At 41.1% G+C, this 26,287-nt stretch overlaps 1 protein-coding gene and 1 long non-coding RNA gene across 5 annotated transcripts in view; one reads left to right on the top strand and one right to left on the bottom strand.

The window, feature by feature from the left end:
* Nucleotides 1-26,287, top strand: part of LOC140897767 (uncharacterized) — a 156,019-nt gene that overhangs the window by 59,351 nt on the left and 70,381 nt on the right. The window contains exons 2-3 of one of the 2 annotated variants that reach the window (XR_012154802.1): nucleotides 7,862-7,946; nucleotides 12,256-12,397. This is a non-coding gene — a long non-coding RNA (uncharacterized lncRNA). Of the gene's footprint in view, nucleotides 1-7,861; nucleotides 7,947-12,255; nucleotides 12,398-26,287 lie in introns of those variants that run through there. The other variant, XR_012154803.1, reaches the window with a different exon arrangement.
* The window catches only part of CA10 (carbonic anhydrase 10), a 339,096-nt gene continuing 336,908 nt past the window's right edge, over nucleotides 24,100-26,287 (bottom strand). For all 3 annotated transcript variants that reach the window (XM_073310788.1, XM_073310787.1, XM_073310786.1), the window contains one exon: nucleotides 24,100-25,262. In XM_073310788.1, coding sequence (XP_073166889.1) covers nucleotides 25,240-25,262 — 23 coding nt within the window. In that variant the 3' untranslated portion in view covers nucleotides 24,100-25,239. The remainder of the gene's footprint in view (nucleotides 25,263-26,287) is intronic.

Genomic DNA, 26,287 nt, shown 5'->3' with positions numbered 1-26,287 from the left:
TGATTTTTCATAGAATGCGGATTCCCCTGCCCTCTGAAAATAGGGCCACTATAAGACACATTAGGGTGGGCTCTCAAAATCATGAATCACTTTTGAAAATCTCAGACTTGATTTCTCCCTGCCCTCCCCGCCTGGTTTTTGAAGGCTTAAACGTGGGGAGGAGGATGGTCATGTTGTTCAAAGCAGAGGATTTGGGAGTCAAGAGAGATGAGTACAGTTTCCTGCTCTGACACAGACTTCCCATGTGACCTTGGGCAAGTCGCTTAATTTTTCTCTAGTTGACCACCTCATCTTGTAGAGTTGTGAGGATAAATTCATTAATTTTTGCAAGGTGCTCAATTACTATGGCAATGTGGGACACACAAGTCTCACATAGACTTGCTATGAGCAGATGAACATTGAAAGGATCTTTGCTCATTCATTACTGCTCTTGGGCAATGAACCCTAGCCAAATGTGATTTGTTCTGTCTGAGCCTTTGTGATGTTTAAACTCCAGATTTGAATTTTGCACCTTGAGCACCTGTTGAACATTGACTCATGAGTTCTTCCTGTTTTCTTTTTGAAGTTGCCCTGTTCGTTAGACCTCAAAAGTAAGTTTAGAATGAAACTTTGCAAGTAAAATATAGGTCATAAAAATATAAAGGAAATCGGGCTTAATGACCAAAATTCAGTTAAAGAATATGAAATAGTGAACTGTGGAAAGCAGACAGGAGAGCAGATGGGAATTTTTGGAAATTGATGAAAGAACAAGTTACCTGAGAAGAATAAGCACAGGAGCGTATATACTCAGGAGGTTAAACACACACGAAAGGAAATGAGAGGAGAGATGCAATGAACTGCTGCTTATCATATGAAAGATAAGGAGAGAGGTAGCAAGGGAAGTTTTGTTTTATTAAAAAGGAATTTAAAGAAAACTCAGAGGAGCAGGGGAGGAAAACAAACTTTTGCTGAAGGTAAACAAGAGAGGATATCAGTGTACAATGTTTTTAAAATGTTACTATTTTTAATTCATAAAGATAGCAAGATGCATCATTTGTGGAACAACTATGAAAAAGAAATGGGATTGCTCATAATTTGTTTATTAGTAAGGGATCATATTAATTAAATAATATTACAGCAGATAAACAAGACTCGGAAAATCTATTGAGAATTTTCTCCCATTCCTCCTACTGTTTGTTAATTTAGGGACCAGTCCTCTCATAGAAACCAATGGCAACACTCACTTTTTCTTCAGTGGTGCAAGATAAGGCATCAGGTGCTGGTAAAATGGACCAGCTTGAAAAGCTCCATTTATGCATAGAACATGCATTGCCACTGAATAAGTGCTGTATACAAGTCCCACCTTCTCCTCCCCATGTGCTCTGTGTTCCATCAATGTGCCTAGGGCCTGATCCACAGAGTCCTCTAGGTGTGAGACAGTAATTAACTCTCCCTAGGCCATTAGTGTATCATAATGCTTAGTATGTCTGCTTGAGGCTGCCAGCAAAGGAATCCGCTGGAAAGGTTTTGTGATATAGTTATGTATCCAATGAGACTCACTTCATATCAACCATGGAACAGCTGTGGCAAATGGGGAAAGAAATTAACCTGATTTTACTCTGTGCTCTATTCACCTGATTTGTATGGGACATTTTAGGATCTGCTTTTCAATAAGGTTGTGAGAAAAATCCTTTCTGTTTTTATAAAAGGCCATTAATGTACCCCTGACTGTTTCACTGACTTCCTCCCCCTCAACTGTCTTTTTTTTATAAGCATCAAGCTAATTAAATACTCCTGCACTTTTAATGTGGATTGTAAAATGTTAATTAAATGTAGCGATTAGAGAGAGAATAATGATGGCTGCCACACATAGAGAGAGCACTAAAAAAATTCCAAACCCAAAATGGCATTTCAAGACTTTCTCTGGGGTCAGAAATAGCCTTCAAGGAGGAGAGAATAAGCAGCATGTTTCAAAGGGACCCCCCCATCAGAAGCAGGTAGTGAAGGGAACAACTTTTCCTCTTCCTTCTCTCAATGCATCTCCCTGCCCAAAAACAATTATTTCTCAAAGATGTGAGTGATTATATACCTTTTTCTGCTCTGCAGCTATTTTTTCTAAGCTTTCAAAGGTCCCTGGAAATAGGCCTGGCCAGGAAGCATGGATTAGAAAAACTGTTTTATTGGAATGGCCATACAAATATAAAAGACAACTTTACAAGATGTGAATCTGGACAGTGATCTAAGGAAAATGTGATGGGGGTCAAATTTTGTGCTTTTTAAAAATGGTATTAATAGGGGCCTTTTGTAAGCAAGAACACCCCATACTTGGAGGTGATTTATTTAAAATCAAATGTGACTTTTATTTTTTCTTCCTGTACTGTGTTCAGATAATGGTGATGGTGGGGCGGGGGTGTCTTTTTCTTTTGTGGGCAATACTCTGCGATTATTTTAGTTTTATAATATAAAGTCATATTTCTATGGCAGATATATAATTAGGTCATAAAAGAATTGTTACACACATGGCTGCCATGGGAGGTTTCTGAACCCATGGGACATTAGAAAGTCCTGGATCTAATTTATCACAATAATAAAAGAACATTCTTCTATAGCAGCTAGGTGATTAATACAGTAACTAATTGTTTGCTATCTCTTATATAGTCATTGTTTCTATCCCTTCCAACAATCATCGTCCTACTATGTACCATCTCTTTCACCCTCCCCAATTCCTCATGCTAACTGCAGTGTTTGGTATACTGGTAAGTATCTTCTGAGGTCACTGGGGTGACCTATGGAGTGCACAAAGTAACATGGTGCAAAGACAGAGCAGCAACTAAGGCTTAAGAACTGCTCTGATTTCCATGGTCTCTGTCAGAAAGAGGTGGAGGAAAACTGTATCAAAGCATAATGTAGCCTTCAAAGTGCAAGACACTCCAGGGATTATCTTGTATTTCTTATCCATCCTCATCTTGGAGGTCTTAGCTACCAGCTGAAATTAAGCACACAAAATCTAAGGTCAGCTACACTATATGGAGAATAGGAGTACTTGTGGCACCTTAGAGTCTAACAAATTTATTTGAGCATAAGCTTTCATGAGCTACAGCTCACTTCATCAGATGCATGTAGTGGAAAATACAGTGGGGAGATTTATATACACAGAGAACATGAAACAATGGGTGTTACCATACACACTGTAACCAGAGTGATCACGTAAGGTGAGCTATTACCAGCAGGAGAGCGGGGGGGGGGGGGAGATGGACCTTTTGTAGTGATAATCAAGCTGGGCCATTTCCAGCAGTTGACAAGAACATATGAGGAACAGTGTTTGTGTGTGTGTGTGGGGGAGATAAACAGGGGGAAATAGTTTTACTTTGTGTAATGACACATCCACTCTCAGTCTTTATTCAAGCCTAAGTTAATTGTATCCAGTTTGCAAATTAATTCCAATTCAGCAGTCTCTCGTTGGAGTCTGTTTTTGAAGGTTTTTTGTTGAAGAATTGCCACTTTTAGGTCTGTAATTGAGTGACCAAAGAGATTGAAGTGTTCTCCGACTGGTTTTTGAATGTTATAATTCTTGATGTCTGATTTGTGTCCATTTATTATTTTATTCTTTTATTGTCCAGTTTGACCAATGTACATGGCAGAGGGGCATTGCTGGCACATGATGGCATATATCACATTGGTAGATGCGTAGGTGAATGAGCCTCTGATAGCGTGACTGATGTGATTAGGCCCTATGATGGTGTCCCCTGAATAGATATGTGGACACAGTTGGCAACGGGTTTTGTTACAAGGATCGGTTCCTGGGTTAGTGGTTCTGTTGTGTGGTGTGTGATTGCTGGTGAGTATTTGCTTCAAGTTGGGGGGCTGCCTATAAGCAAGGACTGGCCTGTCTCCCAAGATCTGTGAGAGTGATGGGTCGTCCTTCAGGATAGGTTGTAGATCCTTGATGATGCACTGGAGAGGTTTTAGTTGGGGGCTGAAGGTGACGGCTAGTGGCGTTCAGTTATTTTCTTTGTTAGGCCTGTCCTGTAGTAGGTAACTTCTGGCTACTCTTGTGGCTCTGTCAATCTGTTTCTTCACTTCAGCAGGTGGGGATTGTAGTTGTAAGAATGCTTGATAGAGATCTTGTAGGTGTTTGTCTCTGTCTGAGGGGTTGGTGCAAATGCGGTTGTATCGTAGAGCTTGGCTGTAGACAATGGATCGTGTGGCGTGGTCTGGATGAAAGCTGGAGGCATGTAGGTAAGCATAGTGGTCAGTAGGTTTCCAGTATAGATTGGTGTTGATGTGACCATCGCTTATTAGCACCGTAGTGTCCAGGAAGTGGATCTCTTGTGTGGACTGGGCCAGGCTGAGGTTGATGGTGGGATGGAAATTGTTGAAATCATGGTGGAATTCCTCAAGGGCTTCTTTTCCGTGGATCCAGATGAGGAAGATGTCATCAATGTAGTGCAAGTAGAGTAGGGGCATTAGGGGACGAGAGCTGAGGAAGTGTTGTTCTAAGTCAGCCATAAAAATGTTGGCATACTGTGGGGCCATGTGGGTACCCATAGCAGTGCTGCTGATTTGAAGGTATACATTGTCCCCAAATTTGAAATAGTTATGGGTGAGGACAAAGTCACAAAGTTCAGCCACCAGGTTTGCCGTGACATTATCGGGGATACTGTTCCTGATGGCCTGTAGTCCATCTTTGTGTGGAATGTTGGTGTAGAGGGCTTCTACATCCATAGTGGCTAGGATGGTGTTTTCAGGAAGATCACTGATGGATTGTAGTTTCCTCAAGAAGTCAGTGGTGTCTCTAAGATAGCTGGGAGTGCTGGTAGCATAGGGCCTGAGGAGAATACTTATTTTAAAATGGCTTCTTTGCAACAAAAAATGTTTTTGACCTATCTAAAAAAAAATCAGATTTTTGAAATTTACACATCGATACACTTCTTAACCACAGCAAGGTCTGACCTATAGGCAGCCACTTCAATTTCTTAATTAACAATTAGGTCTGATTATTTCTCTTTATGCTGGGATTTTATTCTATTTTATGTAGATCCTTCTACTGCCTTCCTCACCATAGTATCAAAGCACCTTTCAGTAGTGCATTAAACAATGTTACTAACATCTGAAGTGGTTGCATATGTTTGTGCTGGATGATATGCATGCTGAAATAGAGCTGGATGAATCCTATGCTTTCTATAAATTGTTGAGCTGTTCTTTGATTGGATTTCATTGGGTTTTTTTACTATTTGGGCTGGTAGCTGTGGTACATGAATAACCTCAACTGTTACAGAGAATAATGTTTTTGTGTTGGAAAATGTTTATAAAACTCTTCATAGCTTATTGTCTTCTGCTATCCAGTAGCTTTGAAAACTCATTTACTGCCCTAGTAATGACGACATATTGTAGGACACCTGGTTGTTGATCCAGGTCCTTGTGATATTGCCACTTAGAGTTGCCAGTTGCCTGGTTTTTAACATGAATGTTGCTAAAAAGTTGCTTTTTGCTTTCTATTGTTGGTTTAAAGTTTCCAGACCAGTGGTGAGCTGGAGCCGGTTTGCGCGAACTGGTTGTTAAATTTTGAAGCTGGTTTAGAACTGGTTGTTAAAGGGGTGGGCAAACTCCAGCCCGCGGGCCACATTTGGCCCGCAGGACTGTCCTGTCAGGCCTGCCTGAGCTCCCGGCTGGGGAGGCTCCCCTGGCTGAGAATCCCTTTTTAATTTTTACTCACCTGGTGGCACTTTGGCAGCGGGTCCTTCACTCGCTCTGGGTCTTCAGTGGCACTTCGGCGGCACGTCCTTCAGTGCCGCTGAAGACCTGGAGCGACTGAAGGAACGAGTTCTTCAGATTTTGGCAGCTCATCACTGGATATAACCGCAAATTTCCACCAAAGATAATTAGCCATTTTCATTCTTAAACATCCTATGGAGACGCGTGTACATCTTAGCTTTCAACTAACTCTTCTCTCGGATTTCCAGTAGCCCCATAACCTCACCATTTTGTAATGTGGTTATATTGTTTGGCAAATTTGTCAACATGTAGCTCTTTGTAAGTGAATACAGAACTTTGCCAAGGATTGCCCAAATGTAAGATTTATAGGTCTGACAAATGGTTGTAATATATAGATGATGAGCTCATTCTTGCTGGATTTGTTCTTTGTTGTTATAATGACTTTGGATCTGGCTGCTGAAAGCCTCCAATCATCCAAATACAGTTGTTCATGTTGTACATAATAGAGTGCAAATATGTGAGAGCAGACAGGAGTTAAATGGATGGCTAAAAGTGAGGATGGTTCTTTCACATGCATGAGCCTGTAAGTAAAACTCATGGAGCATATGAAAGAAGGATTGTTCCATGGGCAAATGTCTTTTAAGGAAAACAGGCATTTCTCATGGAAGAATAAACCCCTGGGTTGACCTTCTTCAAAGCAGACTAGCCTAATTAGAATATTTTTCCATTAAAATTAATAGAAGATGTATCTAAATCTGAATCATGGTCAGAGAGATGAAAAGTGTCTGGTCACCTGCTCACATACAGTTCATCAGAATAGAATGATCTGTGCTAGAAGTTTGTATGCTGCACAATTAGGCTCACACTTAGTATGCACCTGAGGAACTAAGAGGGAGAGAAGAGAGAATAAATATCCGAAGATTGATACAAATGACAACAATTGGAATTGATTGTGGGAACACAGTGTTTACTGAAATAACATTGACTTGGTGCTACTGAGGAGGCTATTAGTGTTGAGACAAGTGACTCTGGCTGCATATGCTATTTAACCAAAGAATGGTCCGTTCTAGAAGGCAATGTAATAGGCTTCATGTGAAAAAAAGGGAAAATCCTGGAAGACCCAAGATAGCATGGTAAAAGCGTGTAGGGGAAAACAGAATTAGAAGTTTGACGCCATCGGGCAGTGGGCATGGGACCCTAGAGGAAAGTTGTGCAAAATAATATATGAAAGCTGAAATTCACTTACAAGAGAAGTATGCTAGCATGCAAAGGCAGCACATAAAATGAACGGTATTTGTATCAGAAAAAAGGAGCCAGCTATAGTATACTATCTGAGAATGAGGCATATCTTTCTTGTTCGTGACAATGAAGTTATTCTGAGTGCATATTTATTGCTGCAGATGGCACTGTTTTTATGTGATACTTTAGATTAGGCTCAGATTGATAACCAGAAAATCTCGAGTACTTCACACACCTTAAAATGAATCTTAAAATTTCTTTAAATATTAATGCCTTCCTTCTAAGGTGAAAGATGACAGTACAGACAAGGATTTAATGGACTGATTTTATATTAAAAAGAGAGAAATAGAATATGAATCCCAAATCTGTTGCTCATCCTACATTTTTAATTACTCCTCCTAGCAGTATGTTTCATCTCTGAAACCTGGTCAAAATTCAGTGCATGCATATCTGCATCACGTGGACAAAGCAGAACGATTCCAAAATTTTGCAACACTTGTCCAGTAGCTTTTGTGATACAGTCAAAGGTGGGGGCAGAAGATCAGTACTTAAAGGACTCGAATTATATCCAAGATTAACTGGAGCAAATGGAATGCTGCCGTAGTGCCAGTAATGAAAAAGAGTGGGGATGTCTGTATCTGTGGTGACTGGCCAAGGTTACCATTAACTCAGCATTACATCCGGATCAGTATCCTTTACCCAGAATAGAAGATATAGTTGCCTCCTTAGCTCGTGGCAAGAATTTCTCCAAGACCAACCTGGCCCAAGACTATCTACAAATGGAAATATGAGACAGTGAGGGCCATTAGAGGGCTCACAAACTATTTAAAGGGTTACTCCCAATTCCTATGCACTATGTGGGGAAACTAGCAGGAACTTTTCTCAACCCCAAAGTAAATTTTTTTTTCATGTTTTTCTCTTGTTCTAGGTATTTACTTTGTAATGAGAATTCACAGTAGCTTGAATTTGGCTTGAACATTAGCAGATGTCTGCACTGGATCAAGTGATGCATGGTAAGTTGGCCATTGAGTCAATGTTGTTTTAATACCTCCCTGTGGGAGGTAACTGCTGTCTTAATACCCTTGGGTAGTTTGCGCTTCCAACTCCATTGTTAGCTATTTGCAACTCCATGGTTTATCTTAACAAGGATGGTACATCTGCTGTAGGCTTTTATGTTGTATACAGGCACAATAAATTATACTAAAAGATCAGAGAGTGGGTGCAAAGATCACACGCAGGTCAGTACCTGGATGGGAGACGACAAAGAAACACCTGTGTACTGCAGGAATTAGTGTCCGGGCCAGTAGATGGCATTGTTCCTTCTAAATCTGCATGGAATTAATGCTTTTCATGTTCAATAACAATGCTGTTGGGGGTTGTGGTGAGTAACAGTCTTGCTAGAGGTGTCACTTTTTTGGCTGAGACGTAAAACAAAGGCATTGTCACATGAGCGAATCTGAGTTGATTTATGGTTTTAAGTAGAATCATGGGTAAATATTTGCAGTGAAAACCACAGGCCGACTTAGACTAACAGCTTGAACATTTTGATTCAAACCTATTCATTAGAACCAAAAGTAGAGTGAACAGACATCCTGGTTTTAAAGGGACAGTCCTGTATTTAAGCCCTCAGGTGTCCTGACTTTTTCTTAAAAATGGGCTAATTGTCCCGTATTTTCTGTCTTCCCCTCCATCAGTACTGGCGGGTCCTGCTGCTGGTGGATCCCTGCTCACCAGCCACCCGCCCACTAGTGGTGAGTTGGGGGGTCCAGAGGCCAGCGATGGGGCTGGGTGTGCAAGACTGGTGGTGGGGCGAACACGCAGCTCACAGGGCCGGCCGCTCCCCCGCTGGTCTGTCAGTGCAGTCCACACTGCATGCCAGCTCTCAGCCGGCAGGGCTCCGCCACCTGTCCTGTTTCCAGCTGACACTGGCTGCGTGCTGCAAGCTGAGGTGGCTGGTCAGTGCGGGCAGATGTCAGGTAGCGACCAGTTACATGTCACCTGTGCTGCCCACCCATCGGCCCTTTATGTGCTTCCTCTCTGGCTGTCCTCTCCCTGCTTTGTCCCTTCACCCCACAGCCCTGCTGTTCCTCCATATTTCCCGCAGCAGGGCGCGCCCTGCTCCCAGCGCTGTGTGGAGAACCAGCCCCTGGTTGGAGTGCTCGGCTCACCAACAGCCTGGCTGGCAGGCTCTTTCCTTCCCTCACTGCCTCTGGTTGGGCCGGTCCCCCGAGCTTTGCACAGCACTGGCATGGGGAAGCTAAGCTCTGGAGTGATGGGGGAGGGGAGCAATGTCCCGTCTGTTTGCACCCCGAACTTGCAGGCTCCACAGCAGCCGCCGGGGCAGGAGCTTAGCACCCTCTTCACCTGCCTCCCATCTCGGTCGTTCCCCCAGGAAGCACGTTCCCTAGGCACCCTCCTCTGCTGAGCCACCTCTCTGGCCGGTTTCACTGAAGTCAGTGTTCCTGCAGTCAGGTTCCTTGGGCCCTGGTGCACAATGCATCCTTAGGGCTTAACCCCTTGCTGCCTGCGATGTAGCCCAGGGACAGGAGGAGGCTGGGCTATATTGGTTGCTAACAGCAGCCTGAAGGTGTTAGCTGCCTTTTCTCTCTGTGAGGGCAGGAAGGGACAAGTTGCTTCCAGCCACACAGGAGCGGTGAGGAGGGGAAGAGATGAGCTCTGCTAAGACACAGGCCAGGTCATCCCTTCCCCCTTTTCTCCTCCCCTGCAGCTGGAAGCAGCTCCCATCCCTTCCCTCCCAATGTCAAAAGGATGCTGCAGGCCACATTCTGGCAGAAATTGGGGGGGGGCATGTGACCCTGCATGTTCTTTCCCCCCCACCCCAAATGTGTTGCCTCAGGAAGATGTGGCACCAGGTACCAGGAGGGGCAGGTCCATCCTGGAGGCCCAGCCAGGCATGGAGGGCGGAGAGCCCTGGGCAGGGAGGGTTGGGTTGGTCGGTTACCTCCCCTGTGTGACAGAGGGGTGTGTGTGTGTCACCCCTCCCCGTATGAACCCTAAAGCCTTAAAGATAAGAGGGTAAATAAAAAGAATCCAACTAGGCAGTATTTCTTTTTCACAGGGGCTCAGTAAACTTGATGTTAATTTGAACGTTTGTACGATTGATTGCTGTTGAACTTGCTTGAATCTGAGTAATTTTACCAGGTGTCCTGTATTCAGCACAGGAAAATATGGTCACCCTAACCAAAAGTAAAACACAAAACTGCTGCGTTTCCCTTGGTTTTGTGAAGAGCTTGAAACCAGGCGATACGTCAAATTTCAGTCTATCATCAACACGCTAATATTTGGAGAGCTGCATGCATCTGTGTGAACTGAAACAAAAAGTAATGTTGGCATGAGCCCATGTAAATAAAGTTAAACTGCCAGTTCTGCAACAGCTTTAGTATCGGCCATGGTGTTCTGGCCAACCTGCCCACTTAAAATTCACCCAGAGTTTCAGCTGAAATACAGTATACTTCGCTTTTAATTGTAGGGCAGCGCCATGCACTGTTAAACGGAAGTTGTTTCAACCCCAGAGGTGACTTCATTTTGGTGATCTATGAAGTAGTTGACCATTGGGATCCTTCAGGTTTAAATGCTGTATAAGTATAAGGTGGTGGTGTGTTCAGGCTCCAGAAATCTAGTGAGAATGAGCACATTAAATATTGATGTGTTTTGCAGACTTTACTTCTAACTCTTTCATTCTCTCCTCTTTTTCCTCCCCCCAACTTTAATACTCTCTAGGTTACTAATACTAGTACACAGGTCCTTACTGTGTCCTAGTACTGAAGTCCTTACTCAGGTAGTGCACTCCTGAAACATATTTTCAGTTTTGACAAAATAAAGACTTTAGGATTGGGTCCAATAATGTTTTTGTTTTGTGGGCGGAGGGTGAGTGTGCATGATACTAACACAATAAAACTTATATTATGCTTATATATTGTATATGTCAAGTTTTGCTACAGTGGCTCAAAAAAAATACTGTTTCCAGTGGTATGTGATGTATTGGGAATTTCTTCAGAAATATAAGCACATGTTAGTTGCAGACATGACCATCTGCATTAGTATCTGTGAAGGAATGTTTGTATAGGTCTGTAGTGGTCATTAAAGGGTCAACATTTATCGACAATTGGGACACAGATAGTTTCTATTCTAAATGTAGAGGAAAAACAATGATGATTTCAGTTACCATTAGGTAGTGATTGTTTTCAGAAGCTGACCTTTCATTAGTGGTCGTTGTCCATGAAAGTAAAATCTGCAGTTACAGTAAAATCTGCAGTCTGAGCAGAACATGTATTTTTAGTTCAAAGCTGTTGGAGCAAAACATCCTATGGAAATTGCTTTTTGCTTGAGCAAGCAAAAACAACTCACAAACAAAACCCCCAAAACAAACAAAAAAAGCCTTTATTGTTTTCTCCATGAAACAGGAAGATTGGGTTATACTTAATGGGTCACCTCAGATGTGGAATTTTTTCACTGCTGAATAATCTATTTAGTTCATTACTTTTTGAAACATTGCGAGAGTCTGGAAAAAAATCTTAATATTCTGTGGGTTCAGGATAAGCGCTAATGAAAATTTAAATTAAAAAAAAAAGCGCACTCGGCTATTGAAATTAGTTTTCATCAAGTCCAGTCATGTTTGAACATGAATGAGATTTTCTAAGTGTGTGGTTGTCATTAGATATTGGCCTATATTCTTTTCCATTCATATTCTTACACTATACCATTCCTGTGCTGTCTGAATGCTCTGCATCCATATGCTCCTGAACTTAGGGACAGTTTGGGATCAAATGGACTGAGACCCATCTCTGGTTGATTATGCCATTACAAGTCTCTTACATTTCAGGCTTCTAGGGCTAGATTCAGAAGGGGAACTTAGATGTTGCCAGGCTCAGCTTTGTTGCAGTTAACTTTCGGGAGCCCTGCCACTAGTAGTATTCACAACCCCAAATGAGGCACCTGGGTTCCCTACACAAAGCGTGGGGAGAGTTAGGTGCCTAAAAAAGGGATTCATAGAAGTCAGCACATTGAGCAGGGACCTGCTTAAGCTAACCAGTAAGAAAAGTGGACAGAGTGGTATGACAGAAGTCGCACACTTCAAAGGGAGTGAGGCACCTACCTCTGCTCAGGATTCAAAGTCATGAACATTCTCTTGAAGTTAATGAGTAAGCCAGTCCTTCCTCAGGAAAAATGGAAGAGGAGGAGATGGTGCCTTCTTAATACTCAATCATGCAGTGATTAGAACTCACCCAAGATGTGGGAGATCCTGGAGTCATCCTCTCTCTATCTCTGTCTCAGTGACTATATAAGTATTTCATACAACAGGGAACAGCGACAGCTGGAGAGATTGACAGAGACCCATCTCAGAATACCCTATAGCCCAATGGTTAGGGCATGCAGCTGGGCAATAGAAGACCTGAATTCAAGTCATCTCGCTGAATCAGGCAGCATACGGATTTGAATCCACGTCTTCCACATCACTGGTGAGTGCTCCAGTCATTGGGCTATTGGATAAAAGGGAGGAGTGCATCAGCCCCGCCTCTTCCTTTTGTCATCTTTTGTGTAGGTTAAGCATGCTTTGAGCATGCCTACTGGATTGGGCTGTGCTGGGGACTTTGGAGGGAACTCCTAATTCATGAATCCTCTTGGGTTTAGGTGTGAGTTAGGCACCTAGCAGCCTGACATGGACTTATGTGGCTTTTTGTATGCCCGCCGGCAGAAATTTTAGGTTCCTCAGGGATTTTAGTAGTGGAAACCCAGATGCCTCCAGGGTTAGCTGGCAGCAGAGCAATGTGAATGTCAGTTGCACCTAAATGTTGGATTCACGGTACCTAAAACGGCAGTGAGGCATTTAAGTCCCCTTTGTGAATCTAGCTCCTATTGTGTAGGAAGCTTTATTTTTAAACTTTTCTCTTTATTTATTGGCTGTTGAAAGGTAGGTGGTAGAAATGAAAATGTCTCAAGACTTCTCTGACAATTGACCTGGAATCGTCTTCATTATAGTGGAAAGATATTTGTGATGAAGAATATAAAGCTGAGATTGATAAACAAATATATTTCAGCACCCTTTACAGCATCTAGTTGGATTTTTTTTTTTTATCACCATGCTGGTCTGCAACTGCACCACCAGCTATCAGATAAAACGATCTATTGAGGTCCCTTTCCCCAGTTCCTGAACTAAAGGTTGAATACTAGTTGAATGACAATGAGCCATAAAAATAAGCTTTGTGGAGAAGATCAGCTAATCATACTGTTGCAGGAATTTAAATGCATTGCCTCCTTTGAATTTGTTTTCACCTTAAAGGGTAAGTCATCTTTCTCATTATTTGTAAAACTTTGAATAAGTGGGGGAGAGAAAATAGATGCACAAAAGAGAGTTTCTTGACATTCTTGTCAATATACATGTTTGGAACTGACAGCATGAGAAATTGTCGTATCAGTTTAAAAAAATGAAACTCCTCAGGGCTCTGAAAACACAAGATGAAGACAGTAGCATCTGTATGCTAGGGATGTGATATATGAATCTTTCTAACCATTCGAGGAAGATCAGTGACTGCCACACATGCTTTCCCTTCAAACATCATTACAGTAATTAGCATTATGAAAAGTGTTATAATAATGGTGGGTGTGGGTGTGTGTGTATGTGGGGGGGAGTTTGCAAGCAAATAAATACATAGGTGAATAACATCCCAGGCATAGGTGTAGGAGGAATTTGTAGTTAATTTTCCGTGGGAAACTACATAATGCTGTAAAGCACAGTATAACTTAACGAGCTTATTACCAGCCTACTTATCTTATGCATTAGCATGGTATGCAAAGTCATGGAAAAGTAATTTCTGAAGCACAAGGTAATTGAGAAGCAAATTTGAATATAAGGCAGGAAGAAGCGTAATATTAGAGACATGCAGAAATGTAACCACTGCTCACTAGGCTCCAGTGATAGGCTGAACTTTAAATGTCTTGGCTCTGGGGGATTTTAAGTCAGACCATAATGCTGCTCTGGCATTCCTGGTTTGTTTTTAAATTTTAAGTTTCAATTTTTTTTTTTTAAATCTGAGCCCCATCCTGCACTGTGTTGGACATCCCTCAGATCCCGCTGAGGTCAGTGGGAATTCATCTGGTTAAGGAGCTCAGGATTTGGCTCAATGGGTGCTGAGAGTTCACAGGACCTAGCAAGATGGGATTTGTGGTATTAACTATGTTGATGTGAAGGAGGAAGTTCCATGTTGATTTTTGTGTTATGTTTCTCTGAAGCAGTAGCCCTACTGGTCCTGTATTTTATGTAAGGTTTTGTGTAAAGAAGTATGTACAGCACAGTATCATTGATTTTGTTTGTAATGCTCGCATAAACTTCTTCTTGAGCTCAGCATGGCAGTTACCACTTGGCCTTTGCAATCTCTGTGTGTTTCAATATTACAGCAATACGTAACTCTTATGGATCTCTACTTATTAAGGAATTTATTAAAAGGGAAATACAATGTAACTTGCTCTTAGAATTGTTCTCAAGGTGCCTTCTCTTAGTGGCTGCTCTAAAACATTCCCTGTGAAGTTTTGTTTGACTATTTTTGCAAGGTAACCAGTTTCTGCTGGTCCTTTCATTTTTGAAACCTGTCGTAATGTGTCTATTTCATGGGCCTAATCCTGAGAGCTGCTAAGCACAACTTGCTGCTGCTCAATTTGAAAAACCTGAGGATTGGGCCCAATTATGCTATCCAGGGTTGCAATTGCTCAGTCTCTCTCCACCCAGTGATATCTGGCATTTAAATGCCACCCTCTATTTCAAAGGAGCACAAAATGCTTTATAAACTATAGAGATAAATTGCCCCCTTGGGAATGAAATGCGGCTGCCTCTGGGGTGGTGAAATGCAATTGAAAGCAATATAACAACACAGCTGTCAGATCCACACTTTATGTTTGGGTACATGCAGGGTAGGCAAACTTATGTAGTACATAAATTTCAGCCATGAGCTGAAATAGTCATTGCACTGCTACTGGCAGAAGATAAAAACAAAATCAAGCATTGTAGTTTACAGGAGACTAGCACCTTCTCTGGTTCTCTCTTGCCTGGGTATGCGGGGAGTTGCTAAGGAAAAGTACTGGGCGCTGCATTGTTTGTTGTTGTTTTTTAAAGCACCTTCATTTTACAAGATGTTTTGCACTGTGGGAATTTCACCATGAAATTGGTCAAGATTTAAGAGCATACTTACTCACCTGACGATACAGCGTATTTGAATGCTTAGCTCTATAAAACAAGTGTTACCAGGACCACCTTTTGACAAAGCTTTTCCATTATTTCAATACACCACATAGCCATAAAAGCAGCTAAAAGAGTTTTGTGTTTTTGTTTTTTGAAACTCTTCAAGGTCATTATTTGAATAGGAAGGTAATTGGATTTGAGACACCATAATCTGTGGGATGTTTATGACATCCCTAATGAATGGTACAAGGTACCACTTGTTCCAAATAATGTTGAAATTAGCATTGAAATGACTGTTGTCACTTTAAAGTTTAGATATGAAAAACAATTAGCAGTCAATCTTTTCTGATTTTTAGAATACTTTCTACATGGGTATCCACTCTAAATGGAATGATTAAACTATTTTACTAGCTCACTAACTCTTTCACAATTGCTTACCTCTCTTTATTGTCCAGCTACACTGAAAGAAGGACGGGAGACACTTGATATGGTTTTAATCAGGCCACAACCTTAATATTAGATGTCTGGGACTACTCAATAGATAAGTGAACAGTACAGGTAACTCCATGCTCATTCACTATCTACCCAGACAGCTTCCACTAGCCCCGCTCTTTTTCCATCCAGATGTCACACTGCCTAGTATGGGACACAGCTAAAAATGCCAATCGTAGGTCAGACTGCCATAAAACAGGGCATGTACCCCAAACTGGTGGTATGTTCTATCGTAAGATTTCACCAAGCCAATAACAAATGTGTGCTTCCAAAACACTATACTAGTTATTATGAGGCCACAGACAGTCTTCTTCAGGCACTCTAGCCCCTCATGCACCACCCAGACAAACCAGAATTCTGTGATAAGTGATTATTAAAACCAAGAATCACACACATTCAGTTCTTCTGGTTCCAAAGCACCAGACACACACCCCAGGTCAAAATATACTTCAGATCTTATCCAGAACTCACGCTGGTAGCCAGTCCTTTAGTAAACTGAAAACTAAAGGTTTATTAATATATCTAAGGGAAGGTGAATGCAGTCCCCCCTCCCCCCAGCACAAACACTTATGCAAAAACCAAGCCTTTTGTAGCTACTCTCCGAGGAGAGGATCATTATCTGCTGATTCCCTGTTCCCAGAGTCTCAAAATTAAAGCCCAAGCTGCAAAAAGGGAAAGTTAACCTATTCATGAGTGTGCTAGTTATGAGCTAAAGCTGTTATGAACTTGTTACCACAGAAAAAACCATTGGTTAGGTTTGAAGGACCGACTCTGACCATAATACTTGTTGGAGTTGGGAGTGATCTCTGGTAAGCTTATTAGCATGCGTGTGGGTTCTTTTTATTTTTAAAAAATATGTTTTCTGTTTACTGATTTCACCTTAAGAATAAATGTGCTTGCTTAGGAAGAGCTGTGTGATACTGTGTAACTGTTGGCAATTAATCTCTGGAGAGAAAGCAAAGCTCGGATCCTGGCCTGTTTAGGCAGTCTGGCTTACTGGAGAGATCACAGCATAGGCAGGGAACTGTGCAGCCTGGAAAAACCATGGTCAGGAGAGAGAGACACAAACAAGTCACTACCATGACATGTGACAGAACAGCTGGGAGCCTCGAGTGGGTGCCTTTGAGGGACCACAAGTTCTGTTGCCCTGAGCTGTGACAGTCATTTTACAATATTTATGAAACTGCTTGCAAAGAACATTAATCCTGTGCTATATTTTGTAATAATTTCAGGCTTACTCAGGGGTGAAAGTAAAATTTCTCTCTTACCAGTATGGGGGAGACAGCCTTGGGTGGAAGGGACGGGGCTGGGGGGGGGGGGGGGTCAGCGTCCCCCAGCCAGCCCGCTCGCGCCATCTGGGGCTCCAGTGGCGATTTAAAGGATCTGAGGCTCCAGCACCGCAGCGGCTGGAGCCCCAGGCCCTTTTAAATCGGTGGCTCCAGGGTAGCTGCTCCTTCCCCTCCCCCCCCGTTGGTGGCCCGGGTGGGGTGGAAAGAGGCATGGATGTTAAAGCGTTGCCGTGGCAGTGCTTTAAGCAGGGTCTTGTCACGGCAGCGCTTTAAAGTCAGTGGTACAGGCCGGTACAGGTGGCCACTTTTTGCCGGTACGCTGTACTGGCCCATAACACCTTACTTTCACCCCTGGGCTTACTTCTGTTAAAAGAAAACAAAAACTAATGTGAAAAAGCCCTGAGAAGTTTTCTGAGGGCTCTGTGCAAGTTTCAACCCATGGAAACTCAAAGCAAGTTTTACTGAATACGCACCCTACTTCTTAAGCCCTTTGTCATGGTAGAACACTTAAGGTTTACATCACATGAATTACTTTAATATAATTTCCACTAAACAGATTCTTCCAAGATGGCCCAAGGAGGTGTAATTTGTCAGGTTCTATGCTGTTCTAAAAATGCACTTCGGTATTTTTCATCTGACATATTAAAAACTAAATTCAAAAAAATAAAGGAAGTAAAATATGGGATTATAGAACTGTAGGGCTTAAAGGGACCTCAACAGATCGTCAAGTTCAGCCCCCTGTGCTGAGGCAGGACCAACTGTAACTATAACATCCCTGATAGGTGTTTGTCCAACTTGTTTAAAAAAAAACAAAAAAAACACAAACCCCCAAACCCTCCCATGATGGGGATTCCACAGCCTCCCTTGGAAGCCTGTTTCTGAGCTTAACCACCTTTATAGTTAGAAAGTTTTTCTTAATATCTAACCTAAATCTCCCCTTGCTTCAGATTAAGCCCATTACTACTTGGCCTACTTTCAGTGGACATGAAGAACAATTGATCCTCTTTATAACAGCCCTTAACAGTTTGAAGACTGCCCCCCTCAGTTGTCTTTTCTCAAGACTAAACATATGCCCAGATTTTTTTAATCTTCCCTTGTAAATCAGGTTTTCTAAATCTTTTTATCACTTTTGTCACTCTTCTCTGGACTTTTTCCTAAAATGTAGTGCCAGAATTGGACACAGTACTCCAGCTGAGGCTTCACCAGTGCCAAGCAGGGCAGGACAATTATCTCCCATGTTTTACATATAATATTTCTGTTAATACACCCCAGAATGATATTAGCCTTTTTTGCAACTGCATCGCATTGTTGACTCACATTCAATTTCTGATCTGCTATAACCCCCAGATTCTTTTCAGCAGTAGGACCACCTAGTCAGTTATTCCCCATTTTGTAGTTGTGCATTTGATTTTTCCTTCCTAATGAAGTACTTTGCCCTTGTCTTTATTATATTTCATATTGTTGATTTCAGAACAATTCTCTAATTTGTCAAAGTTACTTTGAATTCTCATCCTGTCCTCCAAGGTGCTTACAACTCCTCCCAGCCTGGTACCATCTGCAAATTTTATAGACATACTCTCCACTCCATTATTAAAGTCATTAATGAAAATATTGAGTAGTACCATATGCAGGGCTGACCTCTGCAGGACCCCACTAGATATGCCCTTCCAGTTTGGTAGCGAACCACTGATAACTGCTTTTCAGTATAATCCTTCAGTCAGCTGTGCACCTACCTTATAGTAATTTCATCTAAATCACATTTCCCTAGTTTGCTTATGAAAATGTCATATGGGACTGTATGAAAAGTCTTGCTAAAATCAAGATACATCACATATACTGCTTCCCCCCAATCCATTAGGCCAGTAACTCTATCAAAGAATGAAATTAAGTTGGTTTGGCATGATTTGTTCTTGACAAATCAATGCTGGTTATTCCTTATAACCTTGTTATCCTCCAGGTGCTAACAAGCTGATTGTTTAATAATTTGTTCTAGTATCTTCCAAGGGATACTAGATTCCATGCCTACTTCCCAGCCACAACTAAGGGCCAAGTTCAAACTTGTTAGAAGGGGTTGCAACACCATTGACTTGAGTGCTGTTGAATATATTAACCCCAGACCTGAATTTGGCCCAAGGTCTCCTGAGCCACTTCTAGCTACATAGTCACGTTCAGTGTTTTGGAGAACGCTTGTACCTCTCGATGTAGATAGAGGTAGGGTGTGTGTGTGTGTGTGTGTGTAGAATGTGAACTACAACTTCATGTCACAAAGAACTGCACTCACGAACAATTGCAGGGAAAAACTTGTGCATCAGTCTAATTGGGCCTTAAAATATGAGGATACATAAAATCACTCATTTCTGTAGTATTTGCAATATTCTGGAAACAAACTTTGTGAAACAGCTAAACACTACAAAAATAACTACTACATCTGCTGTTTTTTATTCTTCCTCTTTCTTCTTCCCATTCTTTCCCTTCACATTTTTTCTTTATAATATATATTTCAGTACATCTTTTTCATCTTTTCAGTATTTTTGATTTCTCTGTTCTGTCTTATCAAACCTCTCAATTCAGGTTATTCTGTCCTCCTCTCTTCCCTTCTACCCAGTGCTCTGTTCCTCCTTACTTGAATTATTTTAAACTCTCTTTCTTCTCCAGGTCCCTACATTTTCCCCACTCTTCTGGTCCCTCCCTTTTCCTTTCAACATGCTCCCAGTACCCACTGCTCATTATGTGGGCCACCAACTCCCACTTGTGCTCCTAGCTGCCCGGATTCTTCCATCTCATCTTCTAATTGATGACTCATTTGGGAGTGCCCCTCAGTGAAGAAGTTCAAATTCAGCCTATCTTCCCCTGACTTGTTTGGCCCTCACTTAGCTCCTCTGTGCTGTGCCTGTTGGGCTTAGAGTAGCCGCCTCAGGTGCCATGGCAGAGCATGAGGGCACCAGACAAAAGAGGAAAGATGTTGAGGGTGAAATTCTTAGCATGACAAAAAGTTTCTCTTTGCTCACAGAGAGGTACTGCAGTGTTAAGGGGCTCAGTTTGTTACTTTTGGAAAGTTTTTCAGGTCTTTCATTTTCATGTTAGGGTTTGGTCTTAAGTTTTAGTGCAGAAGATAAGGAGAGTGTGGGTCCTTTGTGAGTTGTCTTCATGGGGGGTATCACTGCCTTTTTCACGTTGGTAGCTAGCAGGGACACCATGATTTTCTTCAGGATGTGGATTCAGATTCTAATCTTAGTTTCATTGACTAGTGTAACTCCACTGAAGTCAGACAAGTTATTCCAGATTTACAGCAGCATGAGATCTGAATCTCACTGGCCCATGTTGTTTTGCTGGTTTTTAGTCTGGTGACATGGGGTATCGTAATAGCCTATCCATCTATCTTAGCTTTATTTGATGGCATGTTTCCTCAGGCTAAGCAGAGTCTGATCGTGGGAGACTTGGTTTTCTTTCAGACTTGAAGCCCCAGGCACTGGTCTGTGCAGATGAGCCTTGTGCGAAATGTAGTGCAAAAGCATAACAATGTTGAATGCCAATTACAAGATTCTGCTGGTAGCTTGCTATTTGAATGATTTTAAATCCTTGCCCACAGAATTCAGACTCTGCTTTACCCTTTGGTAAAGGTACCCGTGAGAGAGATGGTATTTTGCACTCTTTAAAGAGAGGAATTCACAGAACTGCCTGTCTACCCACCCCTGTTGAAATGTTCATTTGTAAATCAGTTGACGGAATGTCAGTGCTTTAGTTTTTAATTCAAGCATTTCAGCTGAACGTCTTCATCAGAAGAGCATGGACGGTGCTTGGATGAAATTTGATTTCTGTGGCTTTGTCTTCAGTACATGGAACACAGGCGTAGAGCATAAATGTTTAATGAACGGGGCCATCCGTCTGGCAAAACTTCGGCATTAAATGTTGTTGTTCTTCGTTACTGTCAAATTTCAAATTATGCCTGAAAAGAATCAAGACCTGAAATCAACTTCCCTTGCTGCTGTATTATTGTGTCATTAAAACGGAAATAAAGGAGAGAGGGAAAGGGAGAGCTTTGCTTTCTCTTTGTTCCTATCACATTTTCTAGTGTATTGCAAACATTTCTTTTCCACTGTGCTTCTGTCTCTGTCTTTCTCATTCCCTCTTTGTATATCCTCAAAACAGGTTTTTTCAACTATTTTAATAATTAATATGCCATTTCCCCAATAACTTCTCACTTTGACCTAATATCTAGGACTATACAGTAGAGATGTCCAGGTTATGATAATGCCTAGGACCACCTCTTTCTGATGTGTAGTTTGCAATTGCTTATTTCTCCAGGGTAATTTGGTCTGTTATCCAAGAGCCTTTGGAGCATGGGGAGTTTGATTTTTAAAGCCACCTATCTAAACTATTTGTGCCAAAGGGCGAGGGGGACATATCTTTCCCCTTTTCTAATGGACCAACTGCATGAAGAAATCTTGAGGAAAATCTTGCTTAGACCTGAGACATAAATGGTACCATCTCATTTTCTTCCTTAAGGCCTTTTGATTTTTAAATCCAACTTTAGACATCAATACTAGCAAATTTCCATATGGATTCTGATTCCCCTCCATTCTCTAGGCTTTGGAAATATCACTTCAGTTTTAAATATCTTTCCCATTACTTTCCTTTCTCCTGTTAATGACGACGCAAACACTGTACAACCAAATGTGATGTAAAATTCCCAGAGTTCATCCTTATTCTGCTAATCTTTCCATATAGTTCTCTGCTCTCCCTTTTCCCTGTACTAAATGTTGGGCTCTTACTTTTTCTGTAGTTTTCTTGCATTTAAAATTTATAAAACAGTTTGATATAATGTCACAAACGGCAATTTATTTATTTATTTGCTCAGCTTTACCAGCTGCTTAACTCTGAATTTATTATAGAGATGGGCCTGAGTCAAAACCTCATGTCTAAACCGGGTTTTCACACTGGTTCACTTTGGAATCTGGACCTGCATCCAAGGCTGAATGTCTCCGTTGGCCCTTATATCTATGTCCATAAAAACTACATTAAGATGGAAGTAAAAGAGTGGATCGGTTATTTATGGGTAAAACTAAATTATTGGGATGTTGTAATTATTCCCAAATCAACCAAAATAAACGTAGGAAAGCCGGAATGACAGTTACCTTACCATGTTTGGATTTATTGTAAGGGTAAGGTAAGAAATGCAAAGTTAAGACATTTAAACAACCTTAACTCTGCCCTGTAGTGGTATCATACAAAAAAAGTATGGTTACGATTCCCAACCCAACCCAAGTTGCATTCCTGCTTCTCTCAGCATTCCCCTGTGGGTTCTATCAGCAAGTCTGCATCTGATCTGTGTAGGATGTTTTTTTTATATAACTCAGACCTTTGGCTTAGCACTTTGCCATTTCAGTTTTTCATGTAGCACTTTCAGTCTCTTATCACTGTGGCCTGAGAATGCACTGCTATCTACAGGTCTTGTTGATTGGCCATAGATATTGGGGGTTCCAGGTTATGCCTCTGGAATGACATTCTGTATCTATGCTCAGCTCTGTTTGATTTTGGAGAGAGAAGCTGCAAAACTGGAATCATGATCTGTATGTTCCCAATGTTTGTGGGTATTGGAGTTCAGAGTTTCGATTTGGCCCATGATAAGGGGCTGCTCTGATTTGTGAATCCAGATATGAACGTACCCAAATGATCATGTGCTGTAGTTTGGACTTATCTCCAATATTTCTATCATTTAAAAAAAAATCTTGCTGAGATGGAGTCCATTAGTTTGCAAAATGGATTTGGAAAGTTGACAAATGCATGTGCGATATCCCTGTGTGATTACTGCATTTCTCTATTTGCAAGGCTTCTATATACCAGCTTCACTTAATCCACAGCATGAATCCTCACTGGGACCAGCATTTTCTAGCATGTCGTTCCTTCTTTCTAAAATCCCCTCAGCTAGCTTTTGGTGAAATACCCAAAAGGTTTTATTACTTATTAAAAGTTTCAGAATGGAGACTTGGCTTATCTTTCCTACCTTCTGTCACCAGACAAACCCCGATGAACAGCTGCCAGCTATTTCACAGATGTAAGTTACAACCTGCTGCTGTCAGTACAACAGGTGACCCTATGGAATGATGGCAAACTGCCACTCCGTGCCCCATGCAGCGGTGTGTGTAGCTCTCTGTCCAATGCCACTTTCAATTGGCATCGCCCTTTTCCGCCTCAGGATTAATTTCTCACGTTTAGAGTCAGTGGGGTTGCAGAAGTGATGATGATTGGTCGCACTGAGGCCAGGTGTCACATTTTTATCTGGTTTCAGTACTCACAAACTTTGACACTGTAGTGTATATTTTCAATTTAGGATAAGAACATACACACAAACCTACAGCTAAGAAAATAATGTTGACCACCATATAATTGAGTGTAGCTAAGCAATAATGTGTATCTAGCCTATGTGTTTGTGGTGGGAGGGATAGCTCAGTGGTTTGAGCATTGGCCTGCTAAACCGAGGGTTGTGAGTTCAATCCTTGAGGGGGCCATTTAGGGATCTGGGGCAAAAACTGAGGATTGATCCTGCTTTGACCAGAGGGTTGGACAAGATGACCTCCTGAGGTCCCTTCCAACTCTGATATTCTATGATTCATAATGCACTTTTCACCAGCTGGGGGCCGTGCTCACTATAAAGAATTACATCAGTACCATTCAACCATGTACAATACTTTCTTAAAGCAGCCTTTTTTTCTTGCTTGTTTGTCTCCAGGAGAAATGCTGCTGGCTGTTCTGCCCCTGCTGTCACTGAGACACACAATGTCTGTGTGAAGAGAGGCTCTACACTGTGCCCACACTGCAAAATTGGGCTCACCCTGATATTTGGTGACAGGGAATTCCACACCCCAGGTTCAGCCACTAAGAATACTTGGCCCCTGATAGTTTCACCTTTGGCTCGATCAGATGCAACATCCCGATTATGATCACAGCTGTCATGAAAACAACAAGGAGTCCGTTGGCACCTTAAAGACTAAATAAATCTGTGAGTCTTTAAGGTGCCACCGGACTCCTTGTTTTTTTTCTGGACACAGACTAACAAGGCTACCCCCTGATACTTGATAGCTGTCATGGTAGATCACTGAGAGCGGGATGATTCCTGGTTAGTTGGGACCCAACTGATTAGACAACTTTAAGATTGGTAATATACAAGAACATCAAAAATATGCACACGTGAACTTGTTAAACACATTTATTGAGTTCTTGACAGTAACCAAACACAGTGAATGACCATTATAAACAAGAAAAAAGGCATTAGCTTTAACTTGGTCAGCTCCTGCTACATCTGTAAAGAAAATATATCCCTTCCAGCAATTTACAAGGTTGAATTTGTATGTCTCAATAATGGACTCAAACCGGGAAATGGTAATTTTAAACTAACCCATTTTTCAGTTGCCTTCCGCTTCTGGAGCCTAATTCTTCTTAATGATGAACCATAAAATGGAATTAAAGTTACACTAGCTTTGTTAAATACATTCCTAATTGCCATTAACTCAGTTAAACTGGCTGCAAACAAATAAAGTAAAAAAGAAAAGTAAAGCTGCCTCAAGTGCTAGAGGCTTATCATTTCAGAAAGGAAAAATAAACCAAAGCGAGTGTACTAAATTAATTTGTTAAACACATTTATTGAGTTGTTAACAGTAACCAAACACAATGTATGACCTTTGTAAAACAAGAAACAGAAAATGGATCATTTCTGATTTTGGCAAATCCTACTACAGATATGTGACAAAGGGGGATATATTTCAATTTCTTTTATATTCTGCTGTGATATATTTACACTACTTATCTCTCAATGTCTGTCCTTTTTTAATTAAATAAACAGAAGGATCATAACCGAGAAATAAGTTTCCTCTACAATCTTCTTGTTCTGTCTTGTCAGTATCCATTAATGATAGGGATAGAATGAGAGCTTTCCAAGGATTACTTGGCACACAGAACACAACTCCACTTTGATGCTGTACGGAGCCACCTTTTTCTTATTTTTTTTTTTTTTTTTGAAGGGGAGGAAAGAAAGAATTTCATATGTACAAAGGCTGAAAAGTCTTTCTTTGTGAAGCTAAATTAGTTCAGGAAAACTGTATCAAAATTGTAATCACATTTACTGTAGTTATTGTCTCTTTCTTTTTTTTATTACGATCAATCATATGAATGAATTTTTAGTTACGTTTCCATCTTGGCAGCTTTTTTCTTGCAGCACGTTTGCACATACTGTCATGAATCCAAAGAGTGAATGAGATTGGGTGCATTCTAGATTATGTCAATTCACAGTAGTAGCATTCCACTGAGGTGAGGGGTTCTTCCTGTTTGTCTTAATTACTTGAGGAGCCATTCATTTACTGAAAGAAAAGTAATAACAGTTATACTTTACAAAACACCAAATATAAAATTGCTGATTTTTAAAATTAAGTGCCTTCAATGTTTGTATTTTATAGAAAATAGTTGTTGAGTAATTTCAAAATTATGAATTGAGAATGTGGCTCTTAGTCTTACCACTACACTAGAGCTGGTCAAAAAATTTTGAATGAAAAATATCTTTTTCAATAGGAAATTATTATAATTTTTTAAATTGGAAAATGAAATATTTAGTCATGTTTTTGCCTTTTTTCAGATTTTTTTTTCCTTTCTACCCCTTCCTCACCCCCTTCACTCATTTTTCAGTGGAAAAGAGAAAAACGGGAAGGGGAGGAATATGAACTGAAAAATTTGGAATATTCGAGAAATCATTCCTTTCTGAAACCTGAATTTCCCATTTCAGACCACTTCTACTATCATCCTTCCTGATATTTTTCACATAGTGTTTTTATCAAATTATTTAGTGTGATTCAACTGCACAATGGCACCTGACTGCTCAATTGAGCTGCTTAAGTCTATCATATCTGCTCACTTTCAATACTATCCCATTTCTACCAATGTTTATACCCATGATCTCCGTGGAGCCAACACAGCCCTGGGAGAGGGAGTTGGATGCTGTTCTGGCGGTAACAGCATCAACAGAAATTGTAAACTGAGTTCCAATTGCACAACGTCTGTTGTTGATGTTGTGAAAACTAAAGCGAACTCAGCTAGACCGTCAGTTTGCAACTGGAAAAATCATAATTATAAAGTGAGATGATGTGTTCTGGAAATACCTAAGAGATAATCAGTGTGGAACCTTACATTACTAATTTTATGGAGTCACCTTTCAGAGCAGAAGTACATTTTATTTCCTTATAACATTTCCTTCAATTGTCACATGGCCTATTATTTTACTCCACTTGAGATCAGAATCTGCACAATTATGTTTTGATTCTCATTTGCACGTGCCATACCTCTTTTTCAAGAAAAACAACCTACAGCTACAAATTATCCTATTGTCATAAAC

This window comes from Lepidochelys kempii, chromosome 14 (assembly GCF_965140265.1).
Source record: "Lepidochelys kempii isolate rLepKem1 chromosome 14, rLepKem1.hap2, whole genome shotgun sequence".
NCBI lineage: Eukaryota > Metazoa > Chordata > Testudines > Cheloniidae > Lepidochelys > Lepidochelys kempii.
Note: the sequence above shows the minus strand (reverse complement) of the source record. Positions and strands in the feature narration are given on the sequence as shown.